This window comes from Lipotes vexillifer, unplaced genomic scaffold, assembly GCF_000442215.2.
Source record: "Lipotes vexillifer unplaced genomic scaffold, Lipotes_vexillifer_v1.1 scaffold633, whole genome shotgun sequence".
Lineage (NCBI taxonomy): Eukaryota > Metazoa > Chordata > Mammalia > Artiodactyla > Lipotidae > Lipotes > Lipotes vexillifer.
Genome location: NW_006789455.1, coordinates 683,900 through 702,489, shown reverse-complemented (window position 1 = coordinate 702,489; position 18,590 = coordinate 683,900). Strand labels below are relative to the sequence as shown.

The following is an 18,590-nucleotide window of genomic DNA, read 5'->3' as shown; positions in this document are numbered from 1 at the left end:
GCTAGTTATTAGAACTTGAAGCCATTAAGACACAAGAAGGATAAAGTATTTTTTAATCCATGCCCACAATATACTTTTGGAGGAAATATAAGAAGTCTTTTATAAATGTGTATCGGGCTTCCCTGGTGGCGCAGTGGTTGAGAGTCCGCCTGCCGATGCAGGGGACGCGGGTTCGTGCCCCCGTCCGGGAGGATCCCACGTGCTGTGGAGCGGCTGGGCCCGTGAGCCATGGCCGCTGGGCCTGTGCGTCCGGAGCCTGTGCTCCGCAACAGGAGAGGCCACAACAGTGAGAGGCCCACGTACCGCAAAAAAAAAAAAAAAGTGTATCAAAATTTTTCCATAGTTTATATCATTTAAAATGAATATTAGTGTTGGTTTTATATGTATCTGAGAATGGAAGGATTAAAAACTATATGTTCGGATAAGAGAATAAAGCTAAAGAAACAATGTCATTCATTTTCTCCTTTTTTACTTTGATGTCATAAGAAGTTGACAGACTGCTCTGAAATAAGGGAATAAGTGACTGAATTGGAGACAGAGTTGTCAGATTTAGCAAATAAAATACAGGAAGCCCAGTTAAATTTTAGTTTAATTGGGCTCTTCTATGAACTTAGAGATAAGACAGAACATCTGTCCCTGGAAGCGAGTCACTCCCTACAGAGTCGCTTACTCACCGTCGGTGGAGCAGCTGCTAGTTCCATCACTAGAACAGTACCGCATCTCAATTCTCTGCCTTCCCACTTCCAGCAAGTTTGGATCAGGCAGGCGGGCCTTGCACGTGTACCGAAATCGCTGCTCGTAGTGGCCCCCATTGTCAGAGATGTTGACAGGCGTCCAGGGTGTCCAGGGTGTGGTCTTCTTCAGCTCAGGGCATGGGTTGGTATTACAAGGCTGGTACTCCTGGAGGAGAAAATACATGAAGTATGCTTATCATACTGCAGAAATAGAGCCAGGGGCATTCTTCCTTAAGTGAAGGAGAGGGCTCTCTAAAACTTCAGGTCCTGATACCCACCAGCTACTCTGCAAAGTTAAAAGCACACTTTTTTGTCAAATTAGGCATTTAAGAGAATGTTCAGTGTTCAAGTTAACTGCAAAGGAATCTGCACAGTTTCTGCATCAACAATGAGAATGAGATAATAAATGTAATTGTATGTGAATAAAAATGGTGATTCCCCCCAAATCATCTTCCTTTCATTGATAAGTGACCCAAAATGCTGAATATTCTGACATTAACTTTAGCTTTATTTTTAAGATTATAGTTAAAATGAGGGAACCAGAATTTGATTTTTGGACCTCATTATGTTCAGTCTGAGATTTATATTTTAAGCTCTGGATCACAGATTCAAAGTGTTAGAATGGTAGCTTTCCAGTTGATAACACAATACATGATAACTTTTGGTCTATAAGAAATTTTCACAAGATTTCCCTAGTTAATACGTTGTTGGCATTTTCCAGTCTCACCTCCCTTTCCCAGCACCAGATATCTCCATTGTAAGCACAGCAGGGAGGACCCTGGCAAGTGGGACATGCCATTTTTGGGCGGTGGAATTTAGGACTATAAATTTAGGTCTCTTAATCTGGCAAGAATTTTAAACATTATGTCTTCAGAAACATGACCAAATCTAAGGGGCACAGGGTTTGACCTTGAACATAGCACTAGATGTTTCATTAGAGGGAAAACCCACAACATATAATACATTCAATTATGGCCATACTTTTTTCTTTTTTGTGGCACGCGGGCCTCTCACTAATGTGGCCTCTCCCGTTGCGGAGCACAGGCTCCGGACGCGCAGGCTCAGCGGCCATGGCTCACGGGCCCAGCCACTCCGCGGCATGTGGGATCCTCCCAAACCTACGCCCCCTGCATCGGCAGGCAGACTCTCAACCACTGTGCCACCAGGGAAGCCCTATGGCCATACTTTTAAAATAATTTTATTAATGTTAAACATACATAGAAAGGAAGAGTTAAATAGCTTTCTAAGATTTATTATGGAAAAGAGAATTGTTTTATCCTTCCCCCATCTCTTTCAGTTGAATATCTAGATATTTATCCCTTAGAGCTAACAACAAGAATTTTCCAGTATCAGGCATTATCCATTAACGGTGCACTATGGGAAAAGATTTAGCTCTTTATTTTTTATCCCTTTACCCCTCTCCCTGTGTCTCCAACCCAGATGCAGCCTTCCCATCTCCCATCATCTTAATGTAGTCATGCTGCACTTTTGGTTAGATCCAAATCCAGTGTTTGCACTTATCGCTAGATGAACACTACCCACAGGTGACTGGTGCAGAGAGCTGATTGGTTTCTGTTTCGTGTCCAGTTCCCTCCCAGTCCGACTCAAGGACTCGCCTGGTTTGTCGGGGTAGTTGTCTAGTTTCTATGAACTTGTCATGAATTCACTCCCCATCAGGTATTTGGACCCAGTAGGAGCTGTGATGGCTGGTTTATGCTTTGAAAATAAAAAAGTCTCGGTAATATTGTATAAATGAGTTCTGGTAGGAGAGAAAGTAGCCATGTGTATCCACACCAGAAGCTTTAACTGGAAGCTTGTTAAAATATTTATTTTGTCATGATTCTAATTAGTCAAACTAGTTTTCTTTACGCAGGGCCTATCTTTTAAAATTTTTTTACCAAAGGACAATACTCGAGGGTTCTTCACGTTTGTGACTTCCTACGCTTCTAACAGAAAACAGGTAGAGTAATCATCACCACTTTCCTGGTTTAACACCTCTTGCTTCCCTTCCCTGGCCCACACTGATGCTCCCCAACCCCACACCAACACACACTGGAAGACAGATGATTTCATTTTCCTTTGTTTACAGCATGTTTTATTATGGCATCTTTTGGATGCTGCCTTTTAAGTGAAAAAATAACCCCAGTGGATGCCATAAACTCAATCATGTGAAACACTAGATAGAACACGTGTGTGCTCTTTTTCACTGGAATGGAGACCATGTAATAGGAATGCAATCAGCCTTGTCTGGGACCTTCCAGGCCCAGTGTGTGGCAACACTGCCAGCCCCAGATTGAAAATGCCATATGTATTCCCTTCATCACTCTGCGTCAGCCTGGCTGGGCAAGTGTCCAGGGGTGGCTGGCTCCTTGCCTAAATGGACTTAAAACATATGCTGTTTATGGACCCCTGCTTTTAGCATTAACGTCACCTACACAATAGTAAGATCCCATGTCTCAATAAACAAACACAGAGGGTCCTCCCAGTAATTCTGAGCTTCCTTGCACTAGAAATTGCACCTCTTCTATGGAGATGAAGTTGTTTTTGAAACATGAATAGAAAATATATTTTAAAGCCTGGTTGGCCTCTGTGTACTGGTAAAATGCTCAGAAGGGTGGGGGGATGGTGGCAGCTGTCACATGTCCCATAGGTGGGTGTACACCTCACGGGTGAAGAAGATCCATTCAGGCCCGTTAGACCTAAACCTCTGATAACAAAGTCTGTTCTTATGTTCCATTAGCTCCTCACTGTACAAAATCCAACAGGAGTCTCAGGACCTCTCCTTTCAACTGCCTTTTAAGATTTGATTATGATGCATTCATTTAAAATATCAAATTATGAAATACTGAGAAGTGGTATGACTGATCTGTTTTATATTAATGACCAAAATTATAAAGTGGTTCAAGTCAGTGGTGAGTAGTTGTATGGCTTAACTGAGCCTGTATGCTCCAATTTACTGAGGAACTGCTGCTGTAAGTAAAAGAGAGAGATGGTGACAATCCAAGCAAACCCAAATTTGAATGGAACTTGAACAGCATTATATTTGATGCTTAAAAGAGAAATTATTTTAAAAGGGATTTCAGGGAGCTAATTATTATACCTGTCACATAGGATTCTTAATATTCTGGTGGAAAATATTAGATAAGAATGGTTAATAAATCAATCCCACTGCTGCTATATATCCAAAGGAATTAAAATCAGGATCTCAAAGAGATATCTACACTTCCATGTTCATTACAGCATTACTCACAATAACCAAGATATGGAAACAACATAAGTGTCTAGTGATGAATTAATTGATAAAGAAGATGTGAGACAGACACACACACAAACACACACATACACACACACACACACACACACACACACACACACACACAGTGGAATATTATTCAGTCACAAGAAAGAAGGAAATCCTGCCATTTACAACAACTTGGTTGGACTTTGAGGGCATTATGCTAAGTGAAATAAGTCAGACAGAGAAAGACAAGTTCTGTATGCTCTCACTTATATGTGGAATCTAAAAATGCCAAACCCAGAGAAACACAGAGTAGAGTGGAAGTTACCAGGGGTTGGGGAAAACAGGGAAATGTGGGTCAAAGGGTACAAACTTCCAGTTATAAGATTATCAAGTTTGGGGATCTAATTTACAGCATGGTGATTATAGCTAATAATACTGTATCATATACTTGAAAATTTCTAAGAAAGTAGATCTTAAATGTTCTCACCACAGTAAAGAAATGATAATTTTGTGACAGGTTGGAGGTGGTAGCTAATGCTATGGTGATAATCATTTTGCAATCTATAAATGTATCAAATCAACACATTGTGCACCTTAAACTTACACAATGCTATATGTCAATTATATCTCAATAAAGCTGGAAAAAAATAAAATAAAAACAGCAGCCGATACAAGGACAAAAAAGAAAAACAAAAGGTCAAGAACAAAGGAAACAATAAACATGATTACTACATCAATTTTAAACAGTTCTCCTAACATGTTGCCTATGTTTTATATGTCCCAGTCAACAGTGATACAACCATCCATTTAAAAGTTTAATCTGAAGACCTGGGAGGCACCTGCCTGTTCTCCCTCACCTCTAGGCCAAGTCCTATAGATATGGACTCTTAGGCTCCTTCTCTCCTCCCCTTCTCAACTGTCTCTTTTCTAATTCAGGTCACCGTCATCTCAGTCCTGTTTCACAGAGTCAAAGCTTGTACTTCACTGACATTTAATTGTGTATTTATAAGTCTGCCTCCACAGACAGATGGTAAATTTGTCAAGAGCAAGAACTTTGCCATGTATATTTTATATTACCAGTCCTAAGTATAATACTATAACTTTTTGGTGAATGGATAAATCAATTCACAAATAAGCCCATTCTGGTGGAATCTGCATAAATCTGGGGGAAAAATTAGATGGTTAAGCAGGGCCCCATTTTGCTGTTTATTTTTCCTTTGAGAAAACTAAAATATCTTACATTCCATAGGTTGAAAGTAAAATAGATGGTAACAATCCAAGAAAAATTTTGATACCATGTGTTTAGCACAAAATAAGAAAATTACCCTTAAAGTGTTTGCATCAATAGCCAAATATATGAACTAAATATATTCTCGTATGGAATACGTATGGTTTCCATATGTAGTTATCAAATTCTCTTTCAGTAACGAAGTTGTTACACTCTGAAACAGAAAGCCAATCTGCACCAGAGGAACAAGAGAGTAATGCAGCTGTGCTTGCGAAGGGCCAAGGTACTGAAGCTATGTAGAGAGGTAGATCTGTGATCCCAGGAGCTTGCGGAAGCAGAGCACAGATTGACAGGAAATCCTGGAAATTAGTTAGTGGTCCCAGCAAGGAAGAGAAAGAAAAGGGAGACAGCCCATTCAAAATTATAGTGCCACGGAATGACTTCTGCTTCCAACCAAGATGGGGTAACAGAAATGGGATGAAATCTTTCACCAAGAATAACTTTAAAATACATAAAACAACAGTTCATAAGACATCGGATGTTAGGCAACGAAGGGCAGTGATCACCAAGTTTCGGAACCATGAGGTGAGCTCCACAACTGACCCAGCCTACAGCCTTGAGAAGGTTTCCAGGTGATGGTGGAGGAAGAAGAGACCCAGGCACAGACTAGTGACTGGGGAGACAGAACTGGGAGGTAAAGGAAGCCAAAGGGGCCAGGGTTCTCATCAGGAGAGGGCTGCACAAAGAAGAAACTCCAGTTATGCACAGCTCCCCCGTTAGGTATTCAGCTGAGTATAAACCCGTGAATGTATGTGTGTGAAGAGACTACACATGGGTGGGGAAAGACCCACCTGAAAAGATCAGAGGGAACAGGGCACGCCACTCACATAGGGCTGGGGATACTGCTTGCTCGTAAGAGCCACACTGAAAAGCTTCATAATTCTCCTCGCATCAGTTAAGGTACCAGGAAGGGTCTTGTCTCCACCGTGCAGAAAAATCACCCCAGACTAAACTCTTCTCTGATCTCAACTAACAAAGCTTACAAGCAAAAACCAAAAAGATCAAACCTAGTTTCACATACCTTGATCTTGTCCCAAAGGACAGCTCTTGCATAATTTGGGGAATAAAAAAGTGTCCAATGTACAACAAGGAAAAGGTCACAGTGTCTTACATCTAATCTAAAATTACCAGGTATGCAAAGAAGCTGCTAAAAAAACACAACTTACACTGAGGAGAAAAATCAGTCAATTGAAATTGGCACAGGAAAGCCACAGATGACAGAATTTGTAGGTAAGAATATGTAAAACTGTTATTATAACTGTATTGCATATGTTCAAGGAGCTAGAAGAAAGACAACCTGTTAAGTAGAAAAATGGAAGATATAAGGAAGAAATAAAATCAACTATACACAACATTCTATGAGGTCGACTTTAATCTGATATAAAAAAACAGACACAGACATAAGAAGGAAAGAAAACTACATGTGAATATTCCCCATTAACTTAGACACAAAAGTGCTTAACAGGACTTTAATAAGCAAAACTCCAAACTATTTAAAAAGGTTAATAGCTCATAATTATGTAGGGAGTATGTCAAGGGTGCAAGGTTCATTAACATTTAAAATTGGATCAAGGTAATTCACCTTATTAACAGTCTAAAAAGTAAACCCATATGGACATCTCAATAGATACAGAAATGTCATTTGATAAGATGCCCAAACCCACTCCTTATAGAAACTCTCAATCAACTAGGATAGAAATAAATTTCCTAAATCTGACAAAGGACATTTATTAAAAACATACAAGCAACATCTTAAAGGTTAAAGCCTGCATGCTTTTCTTAAAGCTGAAGAATATAAGATCAATATAAAAGATTAAGTCTGTTTCTATGTACTAGCAATGAGGAATCATAAATTAAAAGAATGCCATTTACAATGCTATCAAAAATATGAAATACTTAGGAATAAGTCTCATAAAATATGTGCATGACTTGTACACTTAAAGGAAACTTAATCTTCTAAATGACCTATAGAATCAATGCAATCTTAGTCACAATTCCAGAAGGCCTCTTAAAAAAATAAAATTTGACACGCTAATTCTAAAATTCACACAAAAATACAAAGTATCTATCAATAGAATAGCAAAAGCATTTTGCAAAGAAAGGACATTGTTGGAGGACTTACACAACCTGACTTCAAGATTCATTATAAAGGTACAATAATCAAAATGCTGTGGCATTAAGATTGAAAGATTGAGCAAAGGAGTGGAATGAAAAGCCCAGAAATACACCCAATAGATATGCTTATGGCTTATTGATTTTTCAAAAAAGGTGCAAAGGCAATTTAGTGGTAAAAGCAGTCTTTTCATCAAATGGTGCTGGAACAATTTGATATCCATATGTGAAAATCTGAACTTTGATCAATAACTTGCTCTACCCATGATAATAAACTCAAATGGATCATAGAACAATATCTAAAAACATAAAACGTATAGAATAAAACCTAGGAGAATATTTCTGTGACCTTAGGTTAAGCAAAGATTTCCTAGATACGATGCCAAAAGCATCAGTCATAAGAGAGGTAAAAATAAGTTGCGTTAATCAAAATCAGAAACCTCTACTTTTGAGAGACACTAACTGTTAAGAGAATGAAAGACTAGTCACACATGGGAGAGAATATTTGCAAATCAGTTATCTGATAAAAGGCTCATACCCATTATACATTTAAAAACTTAAAACTCAACAATAAAAGAAGAAAAACAGTATAAGCATTGTCAAGCATTATGGAGAGACATTTCACCAAAGAAGATATACAGATGGCAAAAAAGCATATGTAAAGTACTCAACATCGTTTTTTTTTGTTTTGTTTTGTTTTTAAGAATAAAACTAAATTAACACAGGTATAGGGAACAAATGTATGGACACCAAGGGGGGAAAGTGGGGCGGGGGGGTGGTGGTGTGATGAATTGGGAGATTGGGATTTCATATATACACTAATATGTATAAAATGGATAACTAATAAGAACTTGCTGTATAAAAAAAATAAAACAAAATTTAAAAAAAAAGTAAATTAAAACCACAAGAAACCACCACACACTTATTAGAATGGCTAACATGAAACAGAACAAAAGAAACCTCGAACCTGACAATATCAAATGCTGGTGAGCTTGCAGAGCAACTGGAACTCTCATATCCTGCTAGTAGGAATGTAAAATGACACAATTGCTTTGAGAACTATTTGACACTTTGCTAAAAGCTTAAACATAGACTTACCATATGACCTAGATATTTCCCTGCTAGATATTTACCCAAGAGCAAAGAAAGGATATGTCCATACAAATACTTGTACGTGAATGTTCACAACAGCTTTATTTGCAATAGTCAAAAACTGGAAACAATGCATATACCCATCAGCAGGTAAATATCTAAGCAAATAATATCCAAATAAGAGACTACTCAATAATAAAAGAAAATGAACTGTTGTTATATTCAACATAGAAGAATCTGTAAAGAATTGTGCTATGTGAAAGAAGCTCCCAAAAATGGAATGACAATGTATAATTCCATTCACATAAAATCATGAAAAGTGAAAACTATGTAGAATCAAAAAGATGAGTGGTTACCTGAGACTAGGGAAGGCAGGGAGGTATATGAGGGAGGGGTTACGAAAAGAAACAAGGAAACTTTTGAGTTGATGAACACATTCATTCTCTTGTGTTGATGGTTGCATGGATGTACATATCTGTTAAAATTTATCAAATGTTAAACATGCGCAGTATATGGTATACCAATCATACTCAATAAAATATTAAAAACTATGTGGCCACTGAAAGACAATTCTCTTTCTAAAATATGGTGGTTATTTTGCTAATTTAGAAGTGATATTCAAAACAGTTGTGTTTGCATATACCTGCACACAAACTAAGATTACAGTTATTTTATGGCGTTCATGCTGGAATATTTGAGACCGAACATAACTACTAAGTATTTGTAGATAAATGTTTCACAAATACAAAATGTGCATGATCAAAAGCCAATTTTACCTGTCATCCCACATCCCACACTGTATGATACAAAATGTTATTTTCTATCATACAATCAGCCAGTGTAGCAACTGCCTGCTTAGCCTACATATACACATGCATCAATTGCATTCTTTTATAATCTTATTCCTCTTACAATCAGTTTCTTTAGCTTCAGTGCATTTTCATGTTGATACAGGTCTTTGAACACGAAGGAGTTAAAATTATCTTCCATGGGGTTTGGAGATGTTTGTGAGTCACAGGATGGCTTGGTGGAAGAAGCACTCAGCCCCAAGGCCACCTTCTAACTTACTGTATAATCCTTGGCAAATCTTTTGAACATGTCTTAATCCATTCAGGCTGCTATAACAAAATAGCACAGACTGGGTGGTTTTTAAACAACAGGAATTTATTTCCCACCATTCTGGAGGCTAGAAGTCCAAGATCAGGGTGTCAGCATGGTTGGGTGAGGGTCCTCTTCCGGGTCACAGATGTCTCTTTTTATCTTCACATGATGAAAGGGGCTAGCTGGCTCTCTGGGGCCTCTTCCATAAGGACACCAATCCCACTCATGGGGGCTCCACTCTCATGATCTAATCACCTCCCAAAGGCCCCACCCCCTACTACCATCACCTTAGGCATTAGGTTTTCAACACATGGATTTTGGGGGGGCACAAGCATTCAGCCTATAGCAGAACACACTGCAACAAACACCAAATGAAGGGTTATACAAGATGATCTCAAAGTACTTAACATATTTTGGAATCCACAATCTTGCTTTTAATTTGGTGGGCCAACCCAAAATAAATATTCAGTGCATGCACTTGAATCTGGTTCATAGAAGGTAAAACGATTTGATATCCAAAGGCTACATGACAGTCTATGCTAGCTACTTTGAAGAGGGGATGATGATTTAGAGATTTTAAAGAATGTTCTTGTAAAGGCCCAATGAAATAAAATAGAAATACTCTTTAAAATGTGAAAGCAATATTGGAACAAAAAGAGTGAATATTTTTAAGTAGAAAATCCCACTGTTCTATTGCAGTAACTGCTTGCATTTCAGCAGACCTCCTCTGGGTAGCCACAGTCCTCTCTTTGGCCACGTTCATAAATCTTTACTGTATCACTTGTTTGCCTAAGGGTCTCCAAATCCTGCAAGCTTTTTGAGGGTAAAGCCTGGGGCTGATGCAACTTCCTTCCTCATTTGGGTGACTGGCAGCACCTCTGGCTCCAAAGGGGGAGAGGATTGAGACGAACATCTCAAGGGCTTTCACATGGGTGCATTTATCAATACTTTCAACAAGCAGTCAACCTGCGTTCTTCTAAGTGCAGAAAAAGCAGCAAAATATTCCTCTGCTTTCATATTAAAAAAAGATGTGTGTGCCTGTGTGTGTTAGATTATATGCATGTGCATAACTATAAAAATGGAGCTGGCTTTCCTCCTTACATATACTTTTAGGCATTCCTTTTTATAACACTGTAGAAATCCCAAGAGAATAAGAAAATCAGTGCTGTCGCTGGTAATCTTTTTTTATTATAGAGGCTGTGATTTGTGGGCACTCTATAAACTTACATCTCAAATGAGAAGATCCATTTATTTGGTTTATTCTCTCACTATCATGCCCTTAAATTCTTAGTCCCTGAGAGCAAACATCAAGAATTCAGATATCATTTTTTTCTGGCAAATACCTTGCAACAAGAGGAGAAACTACTTTTAGTTAGGAGTGAAAGCCTACCATTGGGAAAAATGTTTTCTTCCCAAACTGACCATTGAAATGGGTGACCTGGAGCAAAAAAGTCCACCCTTTATTCCCATTCCTCCATTTTTAAAGAAAAAAAACTGCTTAACTGTAATATACTTGCTTCATAATATTTGGACCTATTTTAAGAGTTTTTATGAGGAATTTCGGAAGAACAAGAGTAAATAACACAAACCAAACTGACGTTGTGTTATTTAAGATTGAGGCTTTGAAAGAACAACTCATAGGGCATTGCTTTTACACTAATACATGGGGGCAGCTGTCCTGGATTCTTTTAAGTACAAAAAAACAATAGTCACTTGCTTTCTTACTAGAAAATGACCGTGTGTGTGTGTGTGTGTGTGTGTGTGTGTGTGTGTGTGTGTGTGTGTGTGTCTCACCACCTCACTGTAGAAAAACATGGCTTAAGAAAAGAAAGAAAAAATACTCCCTATCATCATAGGATTTGGATGTTATGGTTATAGCCATATTTGTGTGGGCTAAAGTGGCTTAATTTCTTGGCAAGAAGATGCAAAATCAAATTAGAATAATGGAGTGGTTATGGAAAATTCAGTCACGAAGACACAGGCTAAAACCATACTCATGGTTTGTACAAACCCTAATTAAAAAAACTAAATGTATTAAAAGCTGTTACTTAGCAGCCAAGGCAACCGTTGGTATTTTACCAACACCTGGTTATTAGTCTGTGGTTTGATAAGTAAACATTTATTTTATATATAAATTAATTTCTAAAATAATTTATTTTGAGCTTTTGAGAAATGTATTAAAAATAAATGTGAGGGCTTCCCTGGTGGCACAGTGGTTGAGAGTCCACCTGCCAATGCAGGGGACATGGGTTCATGCCCCGGTCCAGGAAGATCCCACATGCCACGGAGTGGCTGGGCCTGTGAGCCATGGCCGCTGAGCCCGCGCGTCCGGAGCCTGCGCTCCGCAACGGGAGAGGCCACAACAGTGAGAGGCCCGCGTACTGCAAAAAAAAAAATAAATAAATAAATAAATAAATAAATAAATGTGAGTCAGATGATGTTGATAAATATATACAACTTGTTTTTACCTGACCATTGACTGCAAAATAATTAAATACCATTTTCCTCTTTTAGACAATTTGGATGCTTTTATTTTTTCTTTATTCTGCATGTGTAGCTAAAGGAACGTAGGCCAAACCAGAATTGTAATGTTTTTTTCTATTTGCTTACTCAACTGACCAAATTCCTAAAGACATCAGTTTTCTTCTGCCTTTCATCAGGCATGGAGGGTTGAGTAGTCCTACTTGGAGCCTTGGGAGCAGCTGGTCTATTTGTCATTAGTCACCTCCACCCTGATTCCTTGATTATGGCACAGCTATGATCTTAAGGGTGCTCTGACAGTAAGCACCCACTTGCAGACTCTGGTAGGCAGAATTCTCACACACCCCCAAGAGCCCCACCACCTGGGTATCACATCTTATGTAATCCCTTTCCTGTGAGTGTGGGTGGATTCTATGAAAATGATGGCATAGTGAGGTTCCTCCTAATCTAAGACCTCCTTGTAGTGGACAAAAGACAGATTCTCCTGCTGGCTTTGAAAATGTTGGCTGCCACATTGTGAGGGGATCACATGGCTAGGACCTCAGGGCAGCCAATAGGGACTGATGACATCCTCCTACCTATAGCCAGAAGAAAACGAGGATCTCAGTCCCTGAACTTCAGGTCCCTGTGTTTGAGTGAAATAACGTTGGGTAAATAAATATCTTTTGTTTAAGGACATGAACAGAATTTAAGATGGTGTTCTGTTCCTTCCATGGAAGAGCTTTTCCTAAAGTGTATCTTCATGGGGTGCTCATGGTGCTACAGTGACAAAAGCATCTGTTGTCAGGAGGGACTGAGAAGCTCTGGGTTCAACAGAGTTAAACGGGTTTCATCAAACCAGGAGTGCTCAGAGCTGATCTTGGAGCCCTTTTCTTCAGAGCTTCCCAGGGAACGAGTGGAATAGAGGGCACCTTAGCAAATGCTGGCAGAGAGGATGCTACCGGGAATCAAACAAGTTCTCAAAAGGTGAGAAGAGCAGTTTTCTCATCAGAGCACTGATTCTACAGTCAACTTTATTGATTCAAAACTGAAAACAGGGGTGTGTATCCCCAGAGTTTTGAAGTTGTATGGAAGTCATCCCTCTTCTGCCAAACCGAACCAGGATTTAAAAGATTGAGGATGCAGTCCTATGTTTGTAAGATCCTTAGCCCACTTGACTCCATGTTCTAATCAGTTAAGCCATCTAGAATATCCCACTCCTTCAAGTCTGTTGGTGGGCGGCTTCCCAGAAAGTGTATGATGTATAGGGAGCTGGCACTTCATTTGTCTTGCTCCTCCAGGGACTTCCAGTCTGAGGTTATTTTATAAGTGGGCTAATCAGTTCTTACTGTGAAACTCTTTGCTTATTTCCAAGTTCATTGCCTTATGTGATAACCAGGGGAGGCCACCAGGTCTTAACCTTAACCTAGGGCCTCAGCTTTCTCATCTGAAAAATGGGCACATAAAGAAACATCATTGGGACTTCCCTGGCGGCTCAGTGGTTAGGAATCCGCTTGCCAATGCAGGGGACACGGGCTCGAGCCCTGGTCCGAGAAGATCCCACATGCCGCAGAGCAACTAAGCCCGTGCGCCACGACTACTGAGCCTGTGCTCTAGAGCCCGCAAGCCACACCTACTAAGCCCACATACCACAACTACTGAAGCCCATGCGCCTAGAGCCCGTGCTCCACAACAAGAGAAGCCACCGCAATGAGAAGCCCACACACCACAACAAAGGGTAGCCCCTGCTCACCGCAACTAGAGAAAGCCCACATGCAGCAACAAAGACCCAACACAGCCAAAAATAAATAAATAAATAAATAAATAAATAAATAAAAAGAAACACATCATAATTATCAGGGAGTGCTAACAAGATAAGGTGTTCACAGTGATTAGCAGGGATCCTGGCATATGAGGCATCTTTGGTCTGCACAGAAGCCTGGAAATGAAGATGGGCTGCAGAACATGAAAATATTAGGGGTTCTGCAAAGTTGGTCACTAGCAATCTTGAGAAATCACCCTCTGTCCAAGAAAATGCAGATGGTCACAAAAACCCCTAATGATCCCAGCAAGGTCACACACAAGGGAATGGATTTACCTAATTGGCAAAAAAGGTTTAAACTTAACTTGCATCCAAGTTTCCATGTACATCATTTCAGTTGCTTGGGAATGTGATCATCCAGTAGAAAATTATCTTCAAAATTTGTTCTTAACTGAGTTTACATGAAGCTGACTCTCTATCAGTTCACATTCCTTAAATAATTAGTTAGGATTTCATGTCCCAAAAGATAGTAGTAGGGACATGTATTTAATCTAAAATTCCTACACCATGAATGATGCATTTGGAACACTCACTGCTAAGGTCAAATTTCTTCTGTCATTTCCTTTCACCAGTATGGAAATGTTCAGAACTCTTGGGTATTCTTTTGTCTGTCTAAGCTGGGATCCCATCATTTAATGGATCTGGGAAATGAAAAACACGTATGTTTTATCAACATCTTTGCATAGAATTTAAAGCACAAGGAACCCTTTTTTTGCTCTTCTTTTGGCCAATTTACCTTGGGAAATTGTTCCTCAAATAAAGTTGTGTAAATGACTTTCTTCTTATAATTCAGATTAACTAGGTTTCTATTACCGCATGAATCTTTCCTGCCAGAAATTATGGGTAATGTCTTAAGTACCTAAATTTAAACAATTATATTTTTGAAATTAAAAGTCAAAGTAATATGGTACAAATGACATTTTCAATGAACAACACAGTCATGAAAATAGAAGTATCATGTTATCCATCCACTCATCCATTAATCCTTATTCCAGTCATCACCGTTGGAGCATCTATACCTCGTACAAGATGCTAAGCTACATCCTCAGGGGGCCTTAGATGTTAGTGGTGAAAATGAACAGGGGAAGTTCAAGGTAGACACGTGAAAGTGCCATTAAGTCCCACACCAACTATGTGTTATGGGAATTAAGATGCAGGGGGGATTTGATCTTAAATCACATGAGGACACAGTAATTGACACTGTGGCCAATGCCACGGGCCACTCGGCCTGGGGTTCTGTGTCTGACAGACCGACCAGTTTTATACCAAGGGGTGTATTACTCCCCAGCCACAGCATCAGAGGTTGGACGCACCCAACAGCTTAGTTGCCTTGAGCAACCAATTCTGGCTAAATTATCCATGCCTTCATAGTACGATGTCACTGCTAATACAAAACAAATGAAAACCCCAGTGTAATCTTATCCACTTTAAGTTTCAAGTTTTGACTACAGAAAATAAAAAAAACTAACAGGTTAAAATATAAGTTGTCAAAAGAGTTGGGTATGTGTCCATATTTTTTCTTAATAAAGTTAAAATTCGTTATGCCCCAATTTTATAAACGTTCACAATGTATGCACAGGATCCCAGCAGCAGGCCTGATGAAAAGAGGAAAGTGCGACAGTAACCTGCTCAGGACTGGGGTCACAACTGATGGCCAAGGGTCATTCCAAGGCCTGGGTGGTGTCTCCAGATCATCCTTACTCTACTGGCTTTCCTCTCAAAGCTGGGAGCTACATTCACAAGAGACCACCAATCTCCCAGCAAAGGAGACTCGTTTCAACCTGAGGATAAAGGCGTTGCTCTTTCTTGGCAGAGTCACAATCTCAGTACAGTAATATAAATATATAATGACTTTCCTAATATCGTTTTCAAATAGACTATCACAAAAGTGAATGATGTTTCTCAAAGAAACTATCACAAGAATGAATATTCTGTCTAAATGAAGTGACAACATCATAACACAATCATTTGTCTAAGACCGCTCTTGATGGATTTATTTCTAAGATTTATAAACTTCTCTCCCAGAACTTAATTTAACGGTTTATTGATGTCTTGGGGTTATAATTAAATTTATTTATTACTGACAATACTATTAATGCATTCGGTTTGTTGCTGTTGCTGTGTTCCAGAGCCTAAACACATTTCTCACGTTTGCTTGAATTTTTTTTTTCCGTGACCTGAGTTTTTGGCCATAGCTCTGCTGTCTTATGCCCCCGCTTCTCACGGTCCTCTTTCTCCCTCCATCTATGTGATATTCTGGACAATGGATCATTAAGCTGATTGGAGCACACAGCAAAGAGAACAGGCAGAACTTGTGAGGCCTTGGAGTCTGTGCCACAAGGCTGGACAGCAAAACCTTTGTATACACCTGCTTCCCAAACCTGGCCTGACCGTGGCTGCCAGCATTGATGTGGTGGCTTTCCCATCACTGAGGACTGCGGTCGAATTAGGATATTCAAGATGTTAAGTTCAAACTTATAAGCTAAACAATTCTGGCCTTTAATATACTTAACATGTGGCTATGATGCAAAACAGTCTACCTAGAATTTTGCTATAAAAAATAATTGTCCAAATCAACTTTTAATAACTGATCTACAATATGGATTTTCATCTACTTAAATATAATTTGAACATCTATAAATTCCTAATATACAATATGGTGATTAAATTATTAAGTGGGTAAAATTCCATCAAATCCATATATTGGTCAAAGATATTTATTTATCCTGATGTAAGTTGTACATTCCTTAGATTTTAGCCATACAAAACTTTCCCCCAATTGTCACTATATAAACACACTTGTATGTGTGTGCGTGCATGTGTGTATATATACATATATATATATATATATGAAAATAGAAAAACTTATAATGGAGGTCACTTATGTGGAAGTTCCTATATGAAGATTATCTAAACCAATAAATGTGGCTACAAGTCTCTTGTTCTAGAATGTTACTTCTTTAATAAAGCAGGGATGTTTCTTGTTTCTTATTTAAAGTTATCTTTCAGGGCTATAGAAAATGTCCCAGTTAAAATATTTAGGATTCTGTACTGTGAATGACTTTAAAATTCATTTTTTCCTCTTCTAGGAAATGTTGTAAAATTTAAGCAAGACTACTGACTGCTTTCTGCTTCAATTTATATTCATTCAGGCAAAAAAAAAAGAATCATAAGGTGGCTGAATAAAAATTCCTGTCCTTCCAAAATATGACTGAAGTATCTCTAAATTGCTTAATTTTCCTACAAATATAAGTATATTGAAGAAGAAAGATAAGCGGTACGTTAGGGTGACTATGGACATCTAAGTTTTCTCTTATGCTGTGACAGAAAAAAGTTTCGTTTTCTTCTTTTTGATCATTCCTCAGTGTTAGAGGTTATTTGGCTTTATTATACCATGAAAGGTCCTTGCCCATATTCAGACAGACCATTACAGTCAGGGGAGTGAGATGTGCAGTTTTTTCAAACAAGAGTTTATATGGGCAGGCAGGAATGACACCAGCAGCTAGAAGCCTAAATATGTATTAATATATAGAATATTCAGTTATATATGAAATATATATATAATTTCACAAAATTATAGTCAAGGTCGTATACAAGGAGGCTCTACCGTAAGACAGTCTGAATGGTGGAGGCGGTAGCCTCGACAAATGCTGGCTAATTAGTGTTAATGCATTTCCGTGACTCCATGTTACCAGCAGGATAAAGCCCAAAGTGTTCAGCTTTCCAGACTCAAAAACTTAGATCCACTGCACTGGCTCAACGTCTCCCATCCTGTGGCCTGTATCTGAGCTGTGTGGAAGATACATGTCTTAAAGACCCACAAATACATACTGTGGCTTCAGGCCTCTCTGCCTTTGCTGCTGCTGCCTTTACTGTAACATATGATTCTCCTATGTTTACCTGAAAATACCACTCCCTCCTTCATGTCACATTGTGCCCTGGAAAGTAACAGATGAAGGATGCAGCACCACAAGGACCTGCCTGCACAGGGGTGCCTCCAGTAATTTGTGAAGACACCTGCTACCTAGTTCTCGTGTTCTGTTTTTAGCTCAGCACTGGACACTTGCTGCTTGTCACACAGCAGAAGACCTCCCGGACCTTCCTCCATCAAATATGGCACTAATGGGGTCCATGCATCTGAAAAGCAGCCTTAGCTCCTGTATTTTTGATAACTTTTCCTCGACGGTCCGCAAAATCTTTAAAAACACGGAATAGTCTTTCAATCAATAAACAATACACAAACAGACAAAGATCAAGTGGCCATGGTTCAAGTGGGGTAGGGGCCAGGAACTCGTCCAGCTGGGCAACAGCCCTGCCCCCAATGCCACCTACAGGGGCTCAACGTGGTGCCCTTTGTCAAATACACAATAACATCTGGCCTACAGCTAACGACTGGCCATTAACTAGTAGCCCCTGATCTTTGAGACACAGGTAAGTGAGCTGGCAGGAATCCTTGGGATAAATCATTCCCATCCTTGACCTGACAACTCTTATTTGTTTGCCTTGTTGTACTGAATTGGCCATGATCTCCAGAATAATATTAACATTAGCAGTGCTGGCAGGAATCCATGGCTTTTCTTTGACTTTAATTGAAAAGCTTCTAACCTTTCACCATTATGTGTGATGGTGTTTGCTGTATCATTTTAATAGGTATCCTTTGTAAGGTTAAAAAAGTTCCCATCTGGGCTTCCCCGGTGGCGCAGTGGTTGAGAGTCCGCCTGCCGATGCAGGGGACACGGG

General features: G+C 39.3%; 1 protein-coding gene across 1 annotated transcript in view; it reads right to left on the bottom strand.

Moving 5' to 3' along the window:
- Nucleotides 1–18,590, bottom strand: part of SEMA5A (semaphorin 5A) — a 306,987-nt gene that overhangs the window by 20,617 nt on the left and 267,780 nt on the right. Inside the window, exon 15 of the mRNA XM_007462615.1 lies at nt 675–900. Within this exon, the coding sequence (XP_007462677.1) occupies nt 675–900 (226 nt within the window). The remainder of the gene's footprint in view (nt 1–674; nt 901–18,590) is intronic.